At 34.4% G+C, this 19,989-nt stretch overlaps 1 protein-coding gene across 8 annotated transcripts in view; it reads right to left on the bottom strand.

The window, feature by feature from the left end:
* The window catches only part of LOC143222712 (KAT8 regulatory NSL complex subunit 2-like), a 39,477-nt gene extending 22,373 nt beyond the window's left edge, over positions 1-17,104 (bottom strand). For 2 of the 8 annotated variants that reach the window (XM_076449605.1, XM_076449603.1), the window contains exons 1-2: positions 13,868-16,788; positions 11,993-12,232 (exon numbers count right to left, since the gene is read on the bottom strand). In XM_076449605.1, coding sequence (XP_076305720.1) covers positions 11,993-12,225 — 233 coding nt within the window. In that variant the 5' untranslated portion in view covers positions 12,226-12,232; positions 13,868-16,788. Of the gene's footprint in view, positions 1-11,992; positions 12,233-13,536; positions 13,675-13,741 lie in introns of those variants that run through there. The other 6 variants (XM_076449604.1, XM_076449601.1, XM_076449597.1 and 3 more) reach the window with 5 other exon arrangements.
* Between the last annotated feature and the right edge of the window lie 2,885 nt (positions 17,105-19,989).

Below are 19,989 nucleotides of genomic sequence, written 5' to 3'. Positions count from 1 at the left end.
GAATCTCTTCATGAGAAAGTTTGCTGAAAATGAATCTGTCACTCGTACAAGTTACAAAAGAGTGCATAGGATGGCAGAGCAAGGAAAACCTTTAACTGATGGCAACTTCATCAAAGAGTGTATGATAGAAGCAGCAAATGAGCTGTGTCCTGAAAAAGCCAATTTCTTTGAAAGTATCAACCTTTCAGCAACTTCAGTTGTACGGAGAGCAGAAGAACTTGGAGAGAACATCGCATTACAGATACGCCAAAAAGCTAGAAACTTCCAATGATATTCTCTGGCACTGGATGAGTCTACTGATCTTTCGAGTATGTCACAACTTCTCGTGTTCATTTGTGGAGTTAATTTGGACTTTCAGGTCACGGAAGGGTTGACATCAGTTTGCAGCATGCAAGGAAGAACAACTGGAAAAGACATTATCATGGAAGTGCATAAAACTTTGCAAGACTACCCTTCAGTGGAATCAACTTAGATTTGTAATAGTTGATGGAGAAAAAACATGGCTGGAGTAAAGAAGGGTCTGGTGGGGCTGATCAAGACACAGTTGGAAGATCTTCAACTCCCAAGCACTCTGTTCATACACTGCATCATACATAAGCAAGCACTCTGTGGAAAAGACTTAGATATTTCTTGCATACTAAAACTAGTCATTTCTGCAGTGAACTTCATTCGGGGTCATGCACTTAATCATCGCCAGTTCAAGGCATTCCTTGAAGAAACTGATTCGGATTTATGTGACTTGCCTAATCACACGGAGGTGAGGTGACTCACCTGCGATAAAGTCTTGTCTTGTTTTTGTAAGCTGAGAAGGCAATGCTATGGTTATAATGAAGACATTAAAAAATGTACATCTTATTAGATACAAACAAATTTAAACCAGTACACACAAATACAACAAAATACACACAAAAACTAGTTAAACAGAATTACTACAAATAGGAAAAAACCAACACAATCTCAGAAAACCTTTATTCTTACCTATAAAAACCCAACTCATGTACACCAAAACTATATGGCACCCCTAAATCTCACACACACCCGATTATCCACTACAACCTGTAATGGTGGCCTATGAATCATTTAACTACAATCTCAGTAAATACATAGCGATGCCATTTACTAAATAAGTAACATCACCCAGCTCTTTTTTTCAAAGACACTTGTAACTTTAAATCTATTCTTGATCAACTAAATCATAAAATCTTAATGGCCAGTTTTGATGTAATCTCTCTCTTCCCAGAAGTCACAACCACTGAAGCCTGTAAGATAGCCTTAGAACTCTATATCTAAGACTCCAACACATTGATACACACCCCTAGCAACCCTTCAATAATACACTACCAACAAAACTAACTTTCGTTCAATGACCAAAACTACCTAAAAATAAATGACCTAAATATGGGGAATACCATGTCACCAGCTCTAGCCAACATTTTTATGATACAGATTGAATCACAAGTGATCAATTCAGCCTTACACCTACCACTATACATCCCAACATTAAGTCCACCTGTGAATAGGAAAAAAGTAACCAAATAGCATTTTTACCTCACAATCACTAGAACTGATACACGATTCAAAACAGAAATCCTCAGAAAAATTACCTATATTCAATTACACATTCCCTGTGACTCAGTACATGAAACAAAACAAAAATTCAACATACTAAGAAACCAAATAAACGCAGCCACAAAACTATGCTCACCCAATAAAATTAACGATTAGATTAAGTCAACAAAATAAAACACTTCATCAACATCAACACATTTCCTGATAAAACCATGGAAAAAATTATATGCACACACCTAGACCAACAACAAATAAACAACAATAAATCCCAAGATACACAAAAACAATAAAACCTTATACTGTTGCATACCATATGTTCCTGACATCAGCAAAAAAATAACCAACATTTGGAAAAAACTTATTACAAAAGATAACATTCTAGTAAACACCAAATTTATTCAAAAACTAGGTAAAAACTACACCGACAAACATAACACCAACATAATTTATAAAATACAATGCAACAACTGGCATTACTTATATATTGGAGAAATAAGCAGAAAAATGGAAACTAGATTAAAAGACCACAAAAAAACACCTTCACACATTTTTAAACACTGTAAATCAAATAAAAACAGCATAACCATAGAAAACACCAAGATATTAAGAAGGAAAACAAATATAAACAACTGCAGAATCAAAGAAGCCCTACTTATACAGCATCTGAAACCAAAATTAAACCAATATAAAGCAACACCATTATACCTATACTAATTAATAACCTAACATCCACCTGCAATGCCCCCTACAATCCAGTACCCATTTATACTCTCATCCCTAAGACATGTGTCCATCAACAGTCACTTGGTTGGTTGATTTGGTGTTTTATGGCACAAAGCAGATAGACCATCTGTGCTAAATATCCAGTAAAAAGTTAAAATTAAATTTAGTAAAATTCATAAAAGGAAATTAAGGTAAAACAAAACAAAGTTAAAAAAAACAACAAATAGCACAAAACCAAGTTTACATCTTGTCTACAATATTAAGAGAGAAACTACAGTGAACCAAGTTGCAAAGGACTTTCTGTAGCATAACTGTAATTATCATAACTCATCAGGAAGATTAACAGGTAAGTACAAAAACAACTGTCAGTCACCTGAAGTTGGCCTTTCCAGTCCTGGCTTAGAGTATTTTGACATTACAGCCATTTTCTAATTTCAAATTGAACCAGATGGACCGTGATTCTTAAAAGGGATCACATTAAAAAAGGTCTAATGTATAAATTAAAAAACTTAAATGGCAATTATAAAAAGTAATGGCCTTTAGAAAAACTAAAAACACTACCATGGTGGACAGTGTCACCATCACCAATAACACTGGCTAAAGTAATGGACAAACCTTGAGACAAAACATGTTTAAAATGGTGCTATCGTTGACAGCTGTAACAACAACAAGAAAGTAAAATATAGCTTATTGTGATCTGAGTGTTACAAAAACTACACATTGGTGCATCAGTTCCAGACAAAAGAAAACGATGAGTTAAAAAACTGTGACCAAAGTGTAGTCTAGTTAGAAAAACTTCCTCTTTCCAATCCTTATGAAAGCAAGTTGGCCAAAGTACAATAAGGTTTTATTTGGAAATGCTTGTTTTCATATTGCTCACTCCAACTCGACTGCCAGCTGGTACGGAACCTAACCTTGAATACAGGATCATAGTCCATGTATTGGACAGGCACAGCAGTGATAGTGCCAGAGCAGATAGACTTAGTTGCGGTGTCAGCAAGCTCGTTCCGGCAAATACTAAGTAGATGTTAAAGAGAAATGGGCCAGTCAGTTTTGAATATCGGTGAGAACAGGGTGTGAATCAATGTGAAGCGATTCGAGGGCCAGTAAAGAACTAAGCGAGTCTGTATAAATAGTGCAGTTTGAGTATTGCTTAGCTTCTATGTGATCCAGGACAAGAGAAATGGCATACAGTTCAGCAGTGAACACGGAAGCTGTAGAGGGGATTCTGCACGCAACCACTGAACCACAACAAACCATGGCAGAGCACACACAGTCACCTGATTTCGAACCATCTATATAAACAGGAATGGAAGGATGGTTCGAAAGATGTTCAGCAAATAGCAAACAGTATTTCCAATCAGGAGTGTCTACTTTTCTCAGATGACTTAAAGATAGGTCACAATTGGGGACTGTAAGAAGCCATGGTGGGATGGGCTGACCAGTGGATACAGCAATGTTATCCAAGAACAGACCCAATTCATCCAACTACACCTGGATACAAAAGCCAAAAGAAACAATGGCAGATCATCTGTTCTGAAAACGTAAGGTCCATTGATAAAGGAAAACACAACCCCAAGTGGGATGCTTTGATAAGGAACAAAGCTTCAAAGCATACAGTAAAGACAGTTGCAAATGATGGAAGTGCAAAGAAGGTTCATGAGACTCTGTGTATAAGCTCTGAACTGGGGAAGTGCAAAATGCCCCAGTGCAGAGCCAAAATTCTTAATGATGAATAAAGTCTAGCATCTTTAAAGACAGTGGTCTGGCAAAGCCATAGACCAGTGATCCATAGTTGAGTTTCAACTGAATAAGAGCACAATATTTCTTTAGCATAGAACGTCAATCCACTCCCCAAGTGGTGGAAGAGATGACACGGAGGATGTTCAGTGCTCTTGTACATTTGACCTGTAGCTGCTTGATGTGTGGTATAAAGGTTAGTTTACAATCAAAGATAAGCCCCAAAAACTTTGTCTCAGGGACCACAGGCAGCACAACTTCACCGATACGGAGTTCAGGATTAGGGTGAATACCCTGTTGGCAGCAAACATGCATGCAAATGGTTTTAGAGAGAGAGGTTAAAGCCATTTGCTGTGGTCCACTTCAGTAAACGACTGAGGGCAATCTGTAGCTGCCGCTCAATATACCCCATGTTCGACGACTGACATGAGATGTGAAAGTCATCGACACAGAGCCTGTTTGCAACAGTGAGAGAGAGTTGTTCAGTGGTGGCATTAATGTTTATACTGAAAAGTGTGACACTTGGAACACAGCCCTCAGGGACTCCAAATTCCTGTAGAAAAGAACAGGAAAGTGTTGAACCCACATGAACTTGGAATTCACTGTTCATTAAAAATGTTTTAATAAAATTGAGCAAATGGCCCCATAACCCATATATATGGAAGTCTTACAAAATGCCATACCTCCATGTTGTATCATAAGCCTTCTCAATGTCAAAGAATATTGATACAAGATGCTGTCATTTGAGAAAGGTTTCATTTCAAGTCGAATCAGTTGAAATCCACACTGGGTGGGCAAGAGGAGATTGTTTGATTTGAAGAACCAAACAAGACAAGTATTGACCATCCTCTCCAAGGCCTTACAGAGACAGCTCGTCAAAGCAACTGGATGGTAGTTGGAAGGAATCTTGGAATCCTTCCCAGGCTTAAAGAAAGGTAGGACAATAGCCTGATGCCAGGCATCAGGAAAAACATTCTTGTGCCAGATCCTGTTAAAAACAATCAGAAAAATCACAAGAGAAGCAGAAGATACATGGCGCAGCATGTCATAGTGTACATCATCAGGTCCAACCGATGAACTGCCAGACCAATGAAGAACCAGTTTTAGTTCTACCAGTGTAAAGGGATGATTATAGTCATAGAGACAATCAGCTTGAAAGGAAAGAGGTATCAGCTATTTCCTGGTCATCAGAGAGCAAGATCGAGAGGGGAGAGAATTATATTGCCCACTGACCTTTTGAATCTTGTCCCATATGACTCTAGAACTGGTGGTAGAAGATATGCCAGTTGTGAACTTAATCCAAGATTCCTTGTGGCTTTGACTTCTTACCCACACAGCAAGTGCAAGGCCTGCTGGAAAGTGATGCAGTTAGAGAGTGTGGGATATCTACTGAAAGTATTCCAGGCTCGTTTTTGAGCCTTCCGTGCCATGTGGCAGGCACGAGTCCACCATGAATGAAGATATAGTGGAAAACGTGTTGAGGTTTTAGGAATACATTGAGCAGCTGCTTGTACAATACAGTCAGGTACTGCTGCCACACAGTCGTCTACTGATACCTTACAGATGATGGCAGGTTCAAGTTCTGCAAGAGCAGTGAAAGAGGGCCAGCTTGCCTGATCCAGCCTCCACTGGGGTACAAGAGTTGGGTGGCATCGACCATGGCCAGTCTCTCTCAAAATTATAGGAAAATGATCACTGCCTCATGGATTATCATCAACCCTCCATGAAAAATGGAAGAAAAATGAAAGGGAGGAAATTGAGAGATCAATAGCAATAAAGGACTGCCTAGATGTATGAAAATAAGTAGAAGAATCAGTATTGAAAAGAGAAAGGCAGTGATCAGAGAGCATATGCTCTACAGAGCAACCCCTCCTATCAATATCAGTACTTTCCCAGAAGGGATAGTGTCCATTAAAGTCCCCCAGGATGAAAAAAAAGATGGCAACTATTCAATGAGAGCATCAAGGTAGAAAGAACAAACACAGATGGCTACAGCCTCCAAGAGTGTGTCAAGTGGCAAAGACAGGGTGGACACATGATGATCAATCAATAATGTCACCCCTCCATGCACTCATCCATCACACAGCACCTGTCATTTCTGTGCAAAGAAAACCACTGAAAGGTACCTGCATCAGCAGGTTTCAGAAAGGTTTCCTATAAGGAAAGACATACAGGATGGTGGGAAGCAATCAGTGATTTGATGCCATCCAGATTATAACATAAACCTCAACAGTTCCATTGTATCAGGGTGGCCATTTTTATTTACATGTGAGTGAATTGGGTGGAGAACCCTTCTGTTTATTACTCCGTCTTTTTTCCTTACTATCCTTATTCGATGGAGGCCTATCTACCTCCATGGATCCTGCCCTGGGTCGATTGGGCAGGTCTTTGCTGTTGGAAGGAGATTCCAGTGACTGAGAACGTGAACAAATGATTGTTTTGCATCTTGGGATGGGAGAAGATGATGTATCTGAGGAAATGCCTGTACCTGGAACCAAAGGATGTGAATCTTGGGGTTTGTTGGAATGTATGTACGGGACAAAGATAGGCAATGAAGTTGATTCATCAATTCTCTTAACCATAGAGGTCAAAAGACTTTTCATTTGTTTGGAGAGCGATTCTTTTGGAGGCACAGAGAGATCTGTCTGCTCTCCCACTGTAGTTGTGGAACAAAGTGCAGCAGCATACATCCAAGATGAGGTGGTGGACAGCAATTTTTAAGCCTCAGGATAAGTAATGTTATGAATCATTTTCAAATGCTGCACCTCTTTTTCTTCCAATCATTTATGGCAAGAATGAAAGTAGGACAGGTGAAAACCATTGCAATCAATCAATGCAATGAGGGTCAGTTTCACACTCAGGTATCATGGTCCTTGCCACTGAAATGAGCACATGTCAAGGAACCATGATATGACGTCTTCAGGTGACCAAACCGCTGACAAATCGGAGAGGGTTTGGAACGTATGGCCATACCCTGCAATTAAGATAACCTGCCTTGATGGTGGCAAGCAGATGTGGTAATGTAAATGTGAGAATGAAGACATTGATCAGTACCATAATTCCATCTTTTCGAGTAGATATATGCCTCACTGCAGAAACTCCTTGGGTGGAGAAACCAGCAAGAATCTCTGACTTTGGGATGTTTTTCAAATCCCTCTCAACAATAACTCCTTGTGATGAATTCAAAATAGCATGAGGTGTAACCTCAATAGGTATATCCCCAATTGCCTTTGAATGCAGAGGGAGTTCAGTGTTGAGATGTGGATGTTTCCACCAGCATGTCACCAGATCAAAGCTTCTTTACTGACTTTGGAGAGTCAGCAAGTCCCTCTAGTCCCTTCTGAATGAAAAAGGGAAATATTTTCCCTAAAGGTTTGCCTGAAAGTGAATGCAATACAAGAAAATGAGGTACAATAGGCAGTACAGATGGTGAGGATTGGTGCTCAGATCTTCAAAACATGGTCGTTTACCTATACTGTTTTTTCACTACCTTATTAAGATTTTCAATTAGAGCATTCATGTCCAATAAATTTGTTTGAGAGATCTGCATGTTCTGCAAGTGCAACATGTGCAAAATCCCTATAAAAGTGAAGGGTTCTCGGTTTCCATAGCTCAGTTAAGCTGGTCGGTTAAGCCACCGACACGCAATATAGTTACGCCAAGACTGACTGAAGCACAACGCAACAATGCCATTGGTCGCTTGGAAGCAGGCGAATCTCGATCAGATGTTGCCAGAGTTGTGAATGTCCACCCAAGCACCATCACAAAGCTATGGAATCATCACCAACAACAGGATCATCTCATGACCATCCACGATCTGGCAGACCTCGTGTGACCACGCCCGCACAAGATCACTACATCCGGTTAAGTCACCTTCAGGATAGGACTACCACTGCGACGTCTACTGCCTCAACCATACCAGGGCTGCGTAGGATTTCCGATCAGACCATACGCAACAGTCGACGAGATTCTTAGGCCCCATGTGCAACTCATCACAATGAACGTCAACGACGTTTTTCAACATGACAACACCCGTCCTCACACAGCCCGACTCACCACTGTCTTTTTGAGACACCACAACATCAACGTTCTTCCCTGGCCCTCCAGATCACCAGATTTAAACCCCAACAAACATCTTTGGGACGAGTTGGACCGACGTCTGCGACGGCAACAACCTCAACCGCAGACTCTACCTCAGCTTGCAGCAGCTTTGCAGGCTGAGTGGACAGCCATTCCACAGGATGTGATTCGTCATCTCATCGCTTCCACAGGCAGGAGATGCCAAGCAGTTATTGATGCTCACGGGGGGCATACTAGTTATTGACGTTGAGTGAGGTTAAACTTCAACTAGTGAGCGTGGACTTCACCTTTGCAGACTTTGGATGTTCAGCAGTGAATGTGCAAAGTTTCACACATGTCATACAGAACTACCCAGAATAAACTTGTTAACAATGTCTCAAATTTTGCCTTTGCATTTTTTTTTGAAGAGTATATATATTATACAATATACAATAGATGAAAAGTATAAACTGACAAAGAACAAGATCAGAGTTAACATTTCTCAAATATGTAGTATTTTCAGTCTATACAACTGCACAAGAGTAAGGTAGTGTACTAAAACAATGTGGTGACACATTACTAACTTTTAATGTATTTGTAGAAAGTATATAAATAACCCATTGAATAGTGCATTCCTCAAATATATTAAAATTAGAAATATGCAGTCATCACACAGTTTCAAGCTTTAATTAAAGAAAGGCTAACCATTTTATTAATCTAGTCACTGAAATTTTAAACCATCACATGCATACTCTGTCATGCAATATGGAGAAGTCCTGTAATTTATTATTAAAAGGAAACAACAGGTGTTTGTAATCCTACATAGGTGTGATTCAGAATGGGCCTCCAAAAGTCTTTTCAATTCTACTGCCTCCAATAACTTATCAAAAATGAAAAAAAATGTTTCACTTTACAGATGATATATATTACAAAATTTAATTGAAATAACAGCTATTGACACTATTTAAATGATACATATAAACAGTTATTGCAGATATGTTTTATGATCATACACTTTAAGCCTATGAAAATAATTCTAAGCAAACCAGTAATTCAATACTAATAAAATTACAAAAGAACAAAACTACAGATATCTGAGTGTAATTTGTTAATGTACACTGATTAAGAAATTAAATGTGTTATAAATAAATTGGGGCCTTATAAGACATTTTATAAGATTTAATAAGCCTAATGTCTGTCATAGTAATTTAAAACTTTACCTAACAAAACAGGAAGACCAAAAATAATTCTTACTCTAAATTGCAGAAACAAACAGAAATACATTTCCAGAATGCACGAAATCCACACTTATGAAAAGCTAAATTCCAACTGAAAAAGATCATTATTAATTCTGTAGTAACTATTTATAATATTAATTTGGAATAAACACATTTTATTCTTGCAATAAAGTATTTTTAACTATTTTTGATAATTTAAGTAAAGTGTGGTGCTTCTTAATAAACCCCAAATGAATAATAATAAACAAAAGGTGAGATATTTCCTTTCATAAATGAACAATTTGGCAAAGTGTGACTAGAAATTTAAAAATGATCATTGTTTTTCACTTCTATAATAGTAACAATGATTACATGGCTATTCTAAATTAAACATTCCAGCATAAGAATAAATGGCAACTAAAAACATCCTGTTACCATTATTGCAGTATTTTGAATTTTCTTTTCAGATACTAGTGCATGTGTGAAAAATCATTTTTGTAAGTACATCAAATATTTAAATTCACCTTGTAAAATTCCTCAAAAATCTCAATCTGTCTATTTTTCATCTGATCCACCAGCAATTTTTTTTTCTCACAATGGTTTATTTAAACTCAGTAACCCCTACCAGTTTTCATGGCAGTAACTCATGAATATATGACATTCAGTGAACTGTTGTAATATATTTGACTAAGGACAGTTCTTAAAAATGTGTATATGACTTATGAACAGAGAAACATATATGATTTAATATATTAAATTACATTTGCATAGCAAAATATTCCCAGTGGCACAGCAGTATGTTTGTGCACTTACAATGCTAGAAATTGGGTTTCAATACACATGGTGGGTAGAGTACAGACAGCCCACTACATAACTTTGTTTGAACTACAAACAAAATACAGTCAGTATTACTTTGTGACCAAATAGCATGTATCTAAACTACATTTTAACACAGTTTGCCATTTCTCAGATATTATGAAGCCAATTAAAACTAATTACTTTTTCATAGTGTATTTAAAAGCATACAATATTCATACAATTAGATTATAAAGATGTTTAGATCAAAGACCTACAATTTTAAAAATGAAGATGTCCTATGTACCAAATGGCACTGAAAAGGAAAGGAATAAGGATCAACTAGAACCATCAGGACTATCCAAAAAGAGACCTGCTAATAAGTCATATTCCAATTATGATAACCAAAGTGTGAGATCTTGTTTTCCAGGCTAAAGTACCTATTATTATCAAGAATAATCTCAATATGTAAAAGCAGCACATCAATTGTTGTGTTCCTCAAGCAACTACAAAACGAAATTCATATTCATGCCATTCCATATGAAAACATTCTGGTCAGGTTGTCAGATGAATGCCTGTAAATTTCTGTGTGGCTGTACTGTTGAAATTGGCACTGAAAACCAATGTCCTTTTACACAATATGGATTATGAAAAGTTATGGGAAAGAATGGTGTGCTCTGGACATAACAGTTTGCAGCAGAGTCTTTTCAATGGAAACTATGCTGCAAGGCTATAATCAAGAGGTATTGCTGTCAGATAGCACATGAATGGATATAGCAACATGGACTACAATAACTTTACCTTGAATATGAGGGCTGTGTCATATGAATGTTTCACTTATATAATCTAGTACTCAAATCTGATTACATATCTTTGTTTTAACTATTTTCACTTCATTTCCAAGGGATAATAGGTTATTTGGTTTATCTAAGCTCTCCCATTTTATACTACTATACTACTCCAAAATATGCATTAAAATCACCTTTTCTTATTCCCAACTGATCTCTTTCAAAGTTGCTGTTTTTACCACACTTGAAAGTAAACTATTCTATACATAGACTACTGTATTATAGAAGTTACACAATGAACCAAAATTGTTTCTCAGTTAGCCATATATTAAACTTATGTTGTCTAGTCTTACTGCCTGAAAATATTATCAAAATATCATCTGGATATACCAGGTATGTGAATGGGCTAGGGAAAAAATGAGGGAAATTAACCTGTGGCTCAGGACTGCCAATCAATATCATATTCTGATTCCAAAAATATTTAAAATGGTGTATATTTTATGAGTTTAGTTTTTGAACTGAAAAAATGTTGATTATTAATTAAAACAAATGATTCATATATACAAATACACATTAAAAACAATATTAGCAATTCAAATGTTTTTTCTTCTTCCATTACATTTTTAATTAAGAAATACTGTGCAGTTTCCTTTCTTCAATTTCCTTCTAAACATAAAATAATTTGTATTTTGCAAAGGAGTGTCTGCTAAAAGGAAAACAGAATTTATGAAAATAAAGTATTCAACAAATTTAACTTCATTTAATAAATTCACTGTGGATAAAATACAAAACATATAATAAAAGTTCCATTTGTACCACTTCAAATGAAAAATTTAAAATCATGTGATTTCTAATCACTGTGAACTCTTTCAGAGTAACTTTTTACACTCCAAAATCTTTACAGTTAAACAGATCTGCTATTCTATATTTCTGTGGAGCTAAGAAAATTATTATTACACATAACTATACATCCCATATATTGTGCATGTTAAAGCATGTTTCATTAGTCACTCACTGATTATGGGATATAGTTGACATGAATGCACACATATTTATGAGTTATCAAAGTCTGGAAGGAGACATCAACAGAAAAAAACTTACTTATCTTTCTTTTCTGTTTTTGGTGCAGCATTTGGACATCTTCTTCCTCTCTGAGGATGCATAAAACAGCACTGTTTGAATGGTGCACTCTTGTCTTCTAAAATGTGGCGAATGCAGTATTCATAACCATCAAGTCTGTTTTGCATGCATATACGATGAACATATTTGCAAAATTTATTCTCTTGTGATAATTTTGTTTTTTTAATACTGGAAACTCTCCTTGATGAGCTCATTTCTGGACTAAAAGGAAATTGTATTGATAAAAATGTAAACTTTAAATTTAAAAACATATTTAATATTTACATATTTAATTTAGTAAACATGACTACACAAAAAAATTCAAAATTGGCTAAAAAAAAGTGTTAGGTCTCAGGTAAATATAAAATTATGCAAATTTCACATAACCTTTTGTCAATAATTTGTTTACTAGAGTTCTTCCAATACCAATTTTTTAAGCTTTTTGTTACAAAAAAAATATATAAATAAGGTTATTTTGATACTTAAACTATGGATTAATAAATTTCACACATAATTTAGTTTAAGAAAGTATTTAATTTTACTCGTGTAAATCAAAATTGGCATTTCTTGTAAGGATCTTATGTAAAAATGACAACCCTCATTATTCTTTACCAACACTATCTATAATCTTAATGGTAGCAAGACACACCTTACTGTGAGTAGCAAAGGGGCATAATAAAATGAAAAACAAATTATATTGCAAATAAGCTGCTGCACAAATATTACAGTTTAGTCAAGAATAAAAAAATAATCTCCCGACTTATCACTTTAACAAAGAATGACATGCTTCTACTACTTAAAAACAAATTACAGCCTATTCTGATTTAAACAAAAATGTAAGCAATCTTTATCATACAGGAAAAAAATAGTTTCACAATCACGACAAGTTCTCAACAAAGAAACCACTACCGAGCAGAATAAAAACTTGGCTGACTTTTGCTTTTTACTCTTTGCTTGTCATTTGTTTCTCAATTGAGATTATCTTTAATTGGGATTGTGTAATGATTAAATGATTGTTTAAAAACTATGTTATACTTAAATTTATGCAGGCATTAAAATAGGACAGTATTTTACATTTTTTGTATAATTATATCAAATATTTGTCCTTTTTATATTTTTAATACAAACTGTAATCTATTTAAAAACCTTTTGAGTACATCAGTTGATCAAAACACCTGCTACTGTTAGCATACAACACAAATAATTTTACAATGACATGTAACTAATATCTTAAAAAAATGTATTAACCTTTCAGAATTGTTTCACTTTATAAAACTAGTTTTTAATTATTGAAAATTTAATTATGGATCTAAGAATCAAGCCTCTTTAACAATTGATGTTTTTCTTCATATTACATACTCACTTAACTATTTCTAAATTCTATGGCTTAGCAAAAACCTATAATGTTACATATCATTATGAAAAATTATATTTGCATCTTAACAATATGGTAAATAACATTTGTTGAGCAACCATTTGCTTATAAAAATGGATGTGTGTAATAAATGCAAGTTAATACTACTTACTTACGACAGTACTATACTTCAAATTTTTATAATCAAGATAAATTTCACGACAACTGGCTCACATCACATAGACACTTCAGTACAAGTATCACACCCACTTCCCGTCAGTACTAATGCTAAATGGTTAATATTACCATAGGCCTAATGATGCTTGTTGTTTGGTGCAACAAACTAAAATTGCAACGAGTTTAGAAATTTTACTCACTTGGTAATTTCTTGCCAAAAAATTAAAAGCCTTTCTAAAACCAAATTTGGCTATGATTTGATTAATCCTACTTCAAATATTTTAATAATGAAAGAGCTTTAAAAGTTGATTAGGAAAGAAGCATACCCACTTTCAAACGAATTACCGATTTCAGCACGAATATTAACAAAACCTTCACACACACACTTCGACAGCGAACAGATTGTTACCGCGTCACAAGGTTTGTAACGCTACTACCGTGTTTCTCCGATAATAAGACCTAGTGTCATATTTTGGAGTGAAAATTAATATAAGCCCTGTCTTATTTTCGGAGAAACACGGTAGCAAATATGCCCCTCCCTCTGGGTTCGAGATTTATTCAACTGTTTTAATTAATACCTTAGACGATATATAAAATTAACAACATTGTTGAAACGATTAGTAAAATGTTATGTTTTATGCTAGAATTATTGAATCCGTATGAATATGAGTCATCTTGTACATGAATAAGACGTAATTGTAAGTGATTACAGAATAAATTAATTTTCAACACAAAATAGCCCAGGTTACGATACTCCACCATGTGTGGTAGAGAGACTAAAAAAGAAATTCGTAATCATACTTTGAAATGCAGTTTGAAACCGTATGAATGTTAAACGGTTATCGTTACCGTTTTGGTACTTGCATGTGTAAGAAATATTAAGTGGTAACGTTTTTTAAAACGAGAACCCATTGTACTATATATGAAATTAAAGGCGTGTTGTGGACTTGTAATTCATTGTTATGGTAGCCTGTATAATGTATGGAATGTCACTTTATGTTGAAATATCTTAAATAGTTTTATAACTTTTAGATTTCATTTAAATTTGGTTTAAACCTCATGAAATTTAAATACACGTCTACTAATGAATGAAAAGGTTTGAAATTTTGTATTGAGAATTTTATTAATTCTTAGTTGGGACTTCTCAATTTAAAGTTTTTGTTATTTAGAAATGCCTAATATTTTTATTAATGTTTTCATTGATTAAGATAAATCTATTCAGTGAAAAAAGCACAGGCAAGAAAATTTTCAAGTAGTGTTGCATTAGGTTATTCCACATATGTATTAAAAATGGAATATAACATTCTTTAATTTTATTAATTATCTGGATTCATGGAATGATTTGTAAAAACATGATTTTTGAAAGTTGTGCAAAAGCAATGTTATTGATTAATATTTTCAAAAGTATTTAAAAATGTATTCACTTTTGATGAAAATATATATGAAGACATTAGGTAAGTAACAATTTCAGTATTTGAGTAATATTTTTATTTTACTTAAAATGGATAGCAAGGTGCTATTTGGCCTAACTAGGCTTTCTGATTTTTTACTGCCATTCATTGGCTTATAGTAATGACCCCTTTTTCTTATAACCAATTCTGATGATAAACACTAATTGAATACCTTCCCAAACTCCATCAGTGTTTTTGCCTCTACAACAAATGAATGCATAATACTCCATTGGTCTCAACTGGAGTTATTTCTAAGGTTTTTTTGATATTTTAAAGTTGTATTTTTAATGTTGATGAGTGCAGGATATTTTTACACTGAAAGGCCATAAAAATGAGAAAAGTTGTGATAACCAATACTTCAGTAATATAATAGAAACATTTATAAAGTTAAGTATGTGCCATGGCTATTCTTGTATACAAGTCCATGCATAGGACAGTTCATAATTAATGCAACATTTTGTGATTATTATGAATGCAGGATGATTAATAATTCATACAACACTTTCTAATGATTGTGCAAATGGGAAAAAGATACACAAGGGAAAACGTTTCTTTAACAGAGACACATTGTGATACACCAATTAGCCAACACAGGTCTGCTGTTCAGTATTAAAAAAAAAGCCTGGATATTTATACTTTTTAGTACTCATAACAGGAGAACAGTCAATGTTTTTTAGTATATTTAGTTATAACTGAGTTAACCTTGTGCAATGTGATGGTTTTGCTTAATAACGAGAAATCTGGCAAAGTTACTTTGAGCACTGGGCACCAAGTGAAATATGAAATGAAAATTGTGTATTATACCTTGCTAAATATAAAAACAGAGTGTGTGTTTGTATATTTTCTTTATTGACAAGAATGATTGCTTGTACTGGATCTCTTGCCATCAATTGATCAAGCTGAATCCACACATTAGACTTCACAAATTTACCATTCCTTAGTTTACAAGAAACATCATACTTACCCAGAGTGACTGGTTCCAGTTCAAATATAAGTAAGATCATAAAGTTGAAATACCATTGAAGGACACTAATGTCAATGTACTCTCACACTTGCAGTATTTCAACAGTAAATATCATGGGAGAAACAGGTATTATCTCCTTAAGAATAAAAGAAGAATGAAAGCATCTAGAATGAAATCAACTTAATGGCTTTCTTGATCATATGTTATGTAAACCTGCATCTATGCAGAATAAGTACTATAACATTACAAGAAGGTTTTCGGAAGGTCACTGTGCAGTTGTATATTTATTAACAGACATGTTTCAATATAGAATACAGGAGGTAAATATGAATTACAATTATAAACAATGTTGAAAGTGACACTCGTTGGAATCAATACAGGTCTGGATCCTTCTTATTTTGTTTCTAAACACTGCTATCAGTTGCTGGCTTGAAATAGACTGAATGAATGCTGTTATTGCTGCTTTCAAGTCATCCAGCGTGTATAGACAATCTCAATATACTGTAGATTTTGATGCTCCCCACAGATAAAAGTCTGGTGGATTAAGATCTAGTGAGCGTGGGGGCCACACATCTTTGAAAATAATGCGGTCTCCAAAACATTTCTATAATAACTGCATAGATCTGTGAGATGTGTGGGCAGTAGCATCATCCTGTTGAAACCATGAGTAATTGATTTCATCACTTGTCATTTGACTGATGAAGGTGTGAAGAATCTCCAAACAATAGTGCTCATTGTTCATTGTGTTCATAAAGAAAATAGGACCAACAATTCGACGTCTGGAAATCACAACCCACACACCAACCTTGAAATCATGTAGGGGTGTTTCATGCAAACTGTGAGGATTATCGGATGACCACAATCTTGAATTTTGTGAATTAACGTAACCCGAGAGATGGAACCATGCTTTGTCAGTGAAAAAGATCACATCCAACACTTTAGCTGTATTCTCTTCGATAAATTGGTTAAACCATCTGCAATATGGTATTTGTTTTTCATTATCATTTGCTTCTAGTTCTTGTACAGCCATTATTTTGTATGAGAAGAGCTTTAATTTCTTTCTGATGACTTTATTAGCAGTTCCAAGACCAATATCATGCTGCTGAGCTAACTTTTGTAATGATTGTGATGGACTCTGCATCACACTGTCAGAAATATCCAACAGTTTCTCCTCCAATAGCTTTGCTGGCCTTCCACAGCATTTGGCATTATCCACTGATCCTGTTACCCAAAACTTATCAACAAGGTTACAAACTGCATTGCAATATGGAATAGCTGTATCTGGGAATTTTTCAGCAAATCGCTGTTGTGCCACATCTGTGTATCTACCACCTTCTCAGAATATGTGTTCAATGAGCCATACACGTTCTTCAGTTGTTAAAACCATATTGGGATCAAAATCTGAAATATAATAAAATATTATTACAAAACTGCACAGTGACTTTCCGAACACCCTGTATATTCAAATAACAGAGCTTTACACTTGCAGAGTTCAGTGAGCTAATTTTGCAGTATACAGCTAGTAATCACTCTGACAGAGACACAATTCCATAATGAATGGTAACCACATTAGTGAAATGATTCCTCTGGACTGGAAACACAGAGTTGATATTATTCAACAACCAACCATCTGATGGACAAATGGTACAAAACAGAATGGCTCTGTATTACTCAGTTTTCTTTTGCATATCATGCTATTGCATAATTTGCAGTTGTTACAATGTTATGCAAGTGATGAATTGTTCTGTACATGTGTATGATAATTTTAAAGGCTTATCAAATTTTTCATTTTGTTTTTTCAAGATGTTTAATGTCATTTTTCAAACAATTATATAAAAAGAAATCATGGAAAGTTTCAAGTCCTAACAGTGTATTTTTTATTCTAAAAAAAGTCCAGATATGTAGGGTTGGAATTTCATGTTTATTCTTCATGTTATGACATTTCTCATATATTTTTGTCTGTATCATATTGCCTGAAAAATTATCTTTTAAAACACTAACATAGCCTTTTCTTATTTCTTTAGTAATTACTTTTTCTCTTGGACATGTTTTGTAAATATAAAGTGTACCTTACAGATTTAGACACACTGAATTTTCAGAATCTGTTTTGTTAGATAGGTAGCATACAACTTAGATTTTGGTGTACTCTCACTTACAGTATAACAAGTATTCAGTAGTAATAATTTGACTGGACTCCATTAATAACAACTTGTTACTTTTTCTAATCCAACTATCTTTCAATTCAGTTAAGTTACTAGTCTTTCCTAGTAACTGCTAATATGATTTCCTCAGTTAATCTTTTGTGTGGCTTCATATCAAAAGTTTTTTTTGAAAATCTAAGTCTACATACTTTCTATCATCCAGATAGCATAGAATATCCTCAAAAGAAAAAGATAAATAAAGGAAGGAAGATTTCCTTATAGTAAATCCATGTTGATTTACTTTTATCATATCATATTTCACTAGATGAGTTGGTAAAACTTTTATCAGACTGTCTAGAGTTTTATAGACTAATTAGTCTATAATTTCCAAAAACAAGAGTAACATTAACACAATTTTTCAGTCTTCAGTGATATGCCCTTTAGTCTATTGACCTTCCAAAAATGAGAGAGAGAGAGACTTGCATATCTGATCCTTAACCACCTTTAAAACTTAAACCTGGGTAATGCATTGACTGGTCATAGTGAGTTATTTTGAGTATCTTAGTCTTCCATTTTTACCACCAAGAGATTCATAGTTACCTGATTCATGTCAGTTCAAATATTTTCCATAAAGTCCTCAGAGTTGGGAATATTGCTAACATTCTGCTGTGTAAAAATGAAAGAAAAAATACATTTCAAATCTCAATCATCTTGCTATATCAGTATTCTAATATTTTGATTATTTTTTACATACTTAAAAAAATTCTTGCTGTTAGAAAATTTTGGATTTCTTATTTGTTTTACAAAATCTACAAGTTTATCTATAGTTCTATAAAAATGTTACATTATCTGCTAATTTAAGATCTTTGTCGTTTCATTTATTTTTGACTGTCTTCTTTATATCCTTAGTAAAACAATTAGATTTCATCTTCCTTGTTGTCTTTTGCCTCATTATTGGAACATACCTGTTTTAAATTGAAAGCAGTTCAATTGATTTTAAATATTTTCCAACTTCATCCTACATTGTCTTTTTAAATTGTCATTCCAGTTTACTGATGACAAATCTTGTATTGTGGACTCAAAATTAAGCACTAAAATGTAGTTTATATTTACCTCAACATGTGGCAAAGTCAATCAAACCTTGCAACTTTTGCAACCATATTTTCATTACTGGCTAACATTTGATCTAGAATGTCAACAACCCCACTAGTTAGCTCTCTACATGACTTAAATTGCTTAAAGAAATCTCTCTCCATTATTACTTAACTTCATTCAATCCCAATCTTCATGTCTAAAAATTAAAGTCTTCCATATATTGGCCTATGAATTTAAACTTCATAAAAGTTGTTTTGGTTCTAATAATGGATATTTCATAATTCAGTAACACAAAGTTTGAAAATAATATTCTTTTTTTTCTACCTCATAAAGATTTTTAAGGGAAGAAAAAAAATATTCTTACGTAGATGAAATTATTATTTTGTTTTCCCCAACTCTGAAGAATCTTTTGGAAGGCCCAGATTTTTCACCAAATCATTACATTCACCTTATGTGAATAGTTATGGTTCACCAGATGTTTCAGGTTGAAAACAATCCTTATCACCATTTCTATTGAAATCAGATAAAACTATATCAAGACATGTCTTATAGCAAATTGAAGGTTCAGGTAAAAAAGTTCCTTTTTATTTCAAGTATTGCAGCCTGATACATTTCATGAACCAGAATAACAGTAATCCTCGCAATTTCCAGGATCATGCCAGACTTCCTCCTACCTTTAGTCCACTGTCTGAACTCTTCAACACAAATGATGAAACTTTATTCCAGTGAATATGGAATGTTTTTCCTTCACAATACAAATACCCAGAGTAATGAATCAACATTAAGGGAACATTTGC

This window comes from Tachypleus tridentatus, chromosome 8, assembly GCF_004210375.1.
Source record: "Tachypleus tridentatus isolate NWPU-2018 chromosome 8, ASM421037v1, whole genome shotgun sequence".
Lineage (NCBI taxonomy): Eukaryota > Metazoa > Arthropoda > Merostomata > Xiphosura > Limulidae > Tachypleus > Tachypleus tridentatus.
The sequence above is the reverse complement of the archived record's forward strand: the minus strand, read 5'-3'. Positions and strand labels throughout refer to the sequence as shown.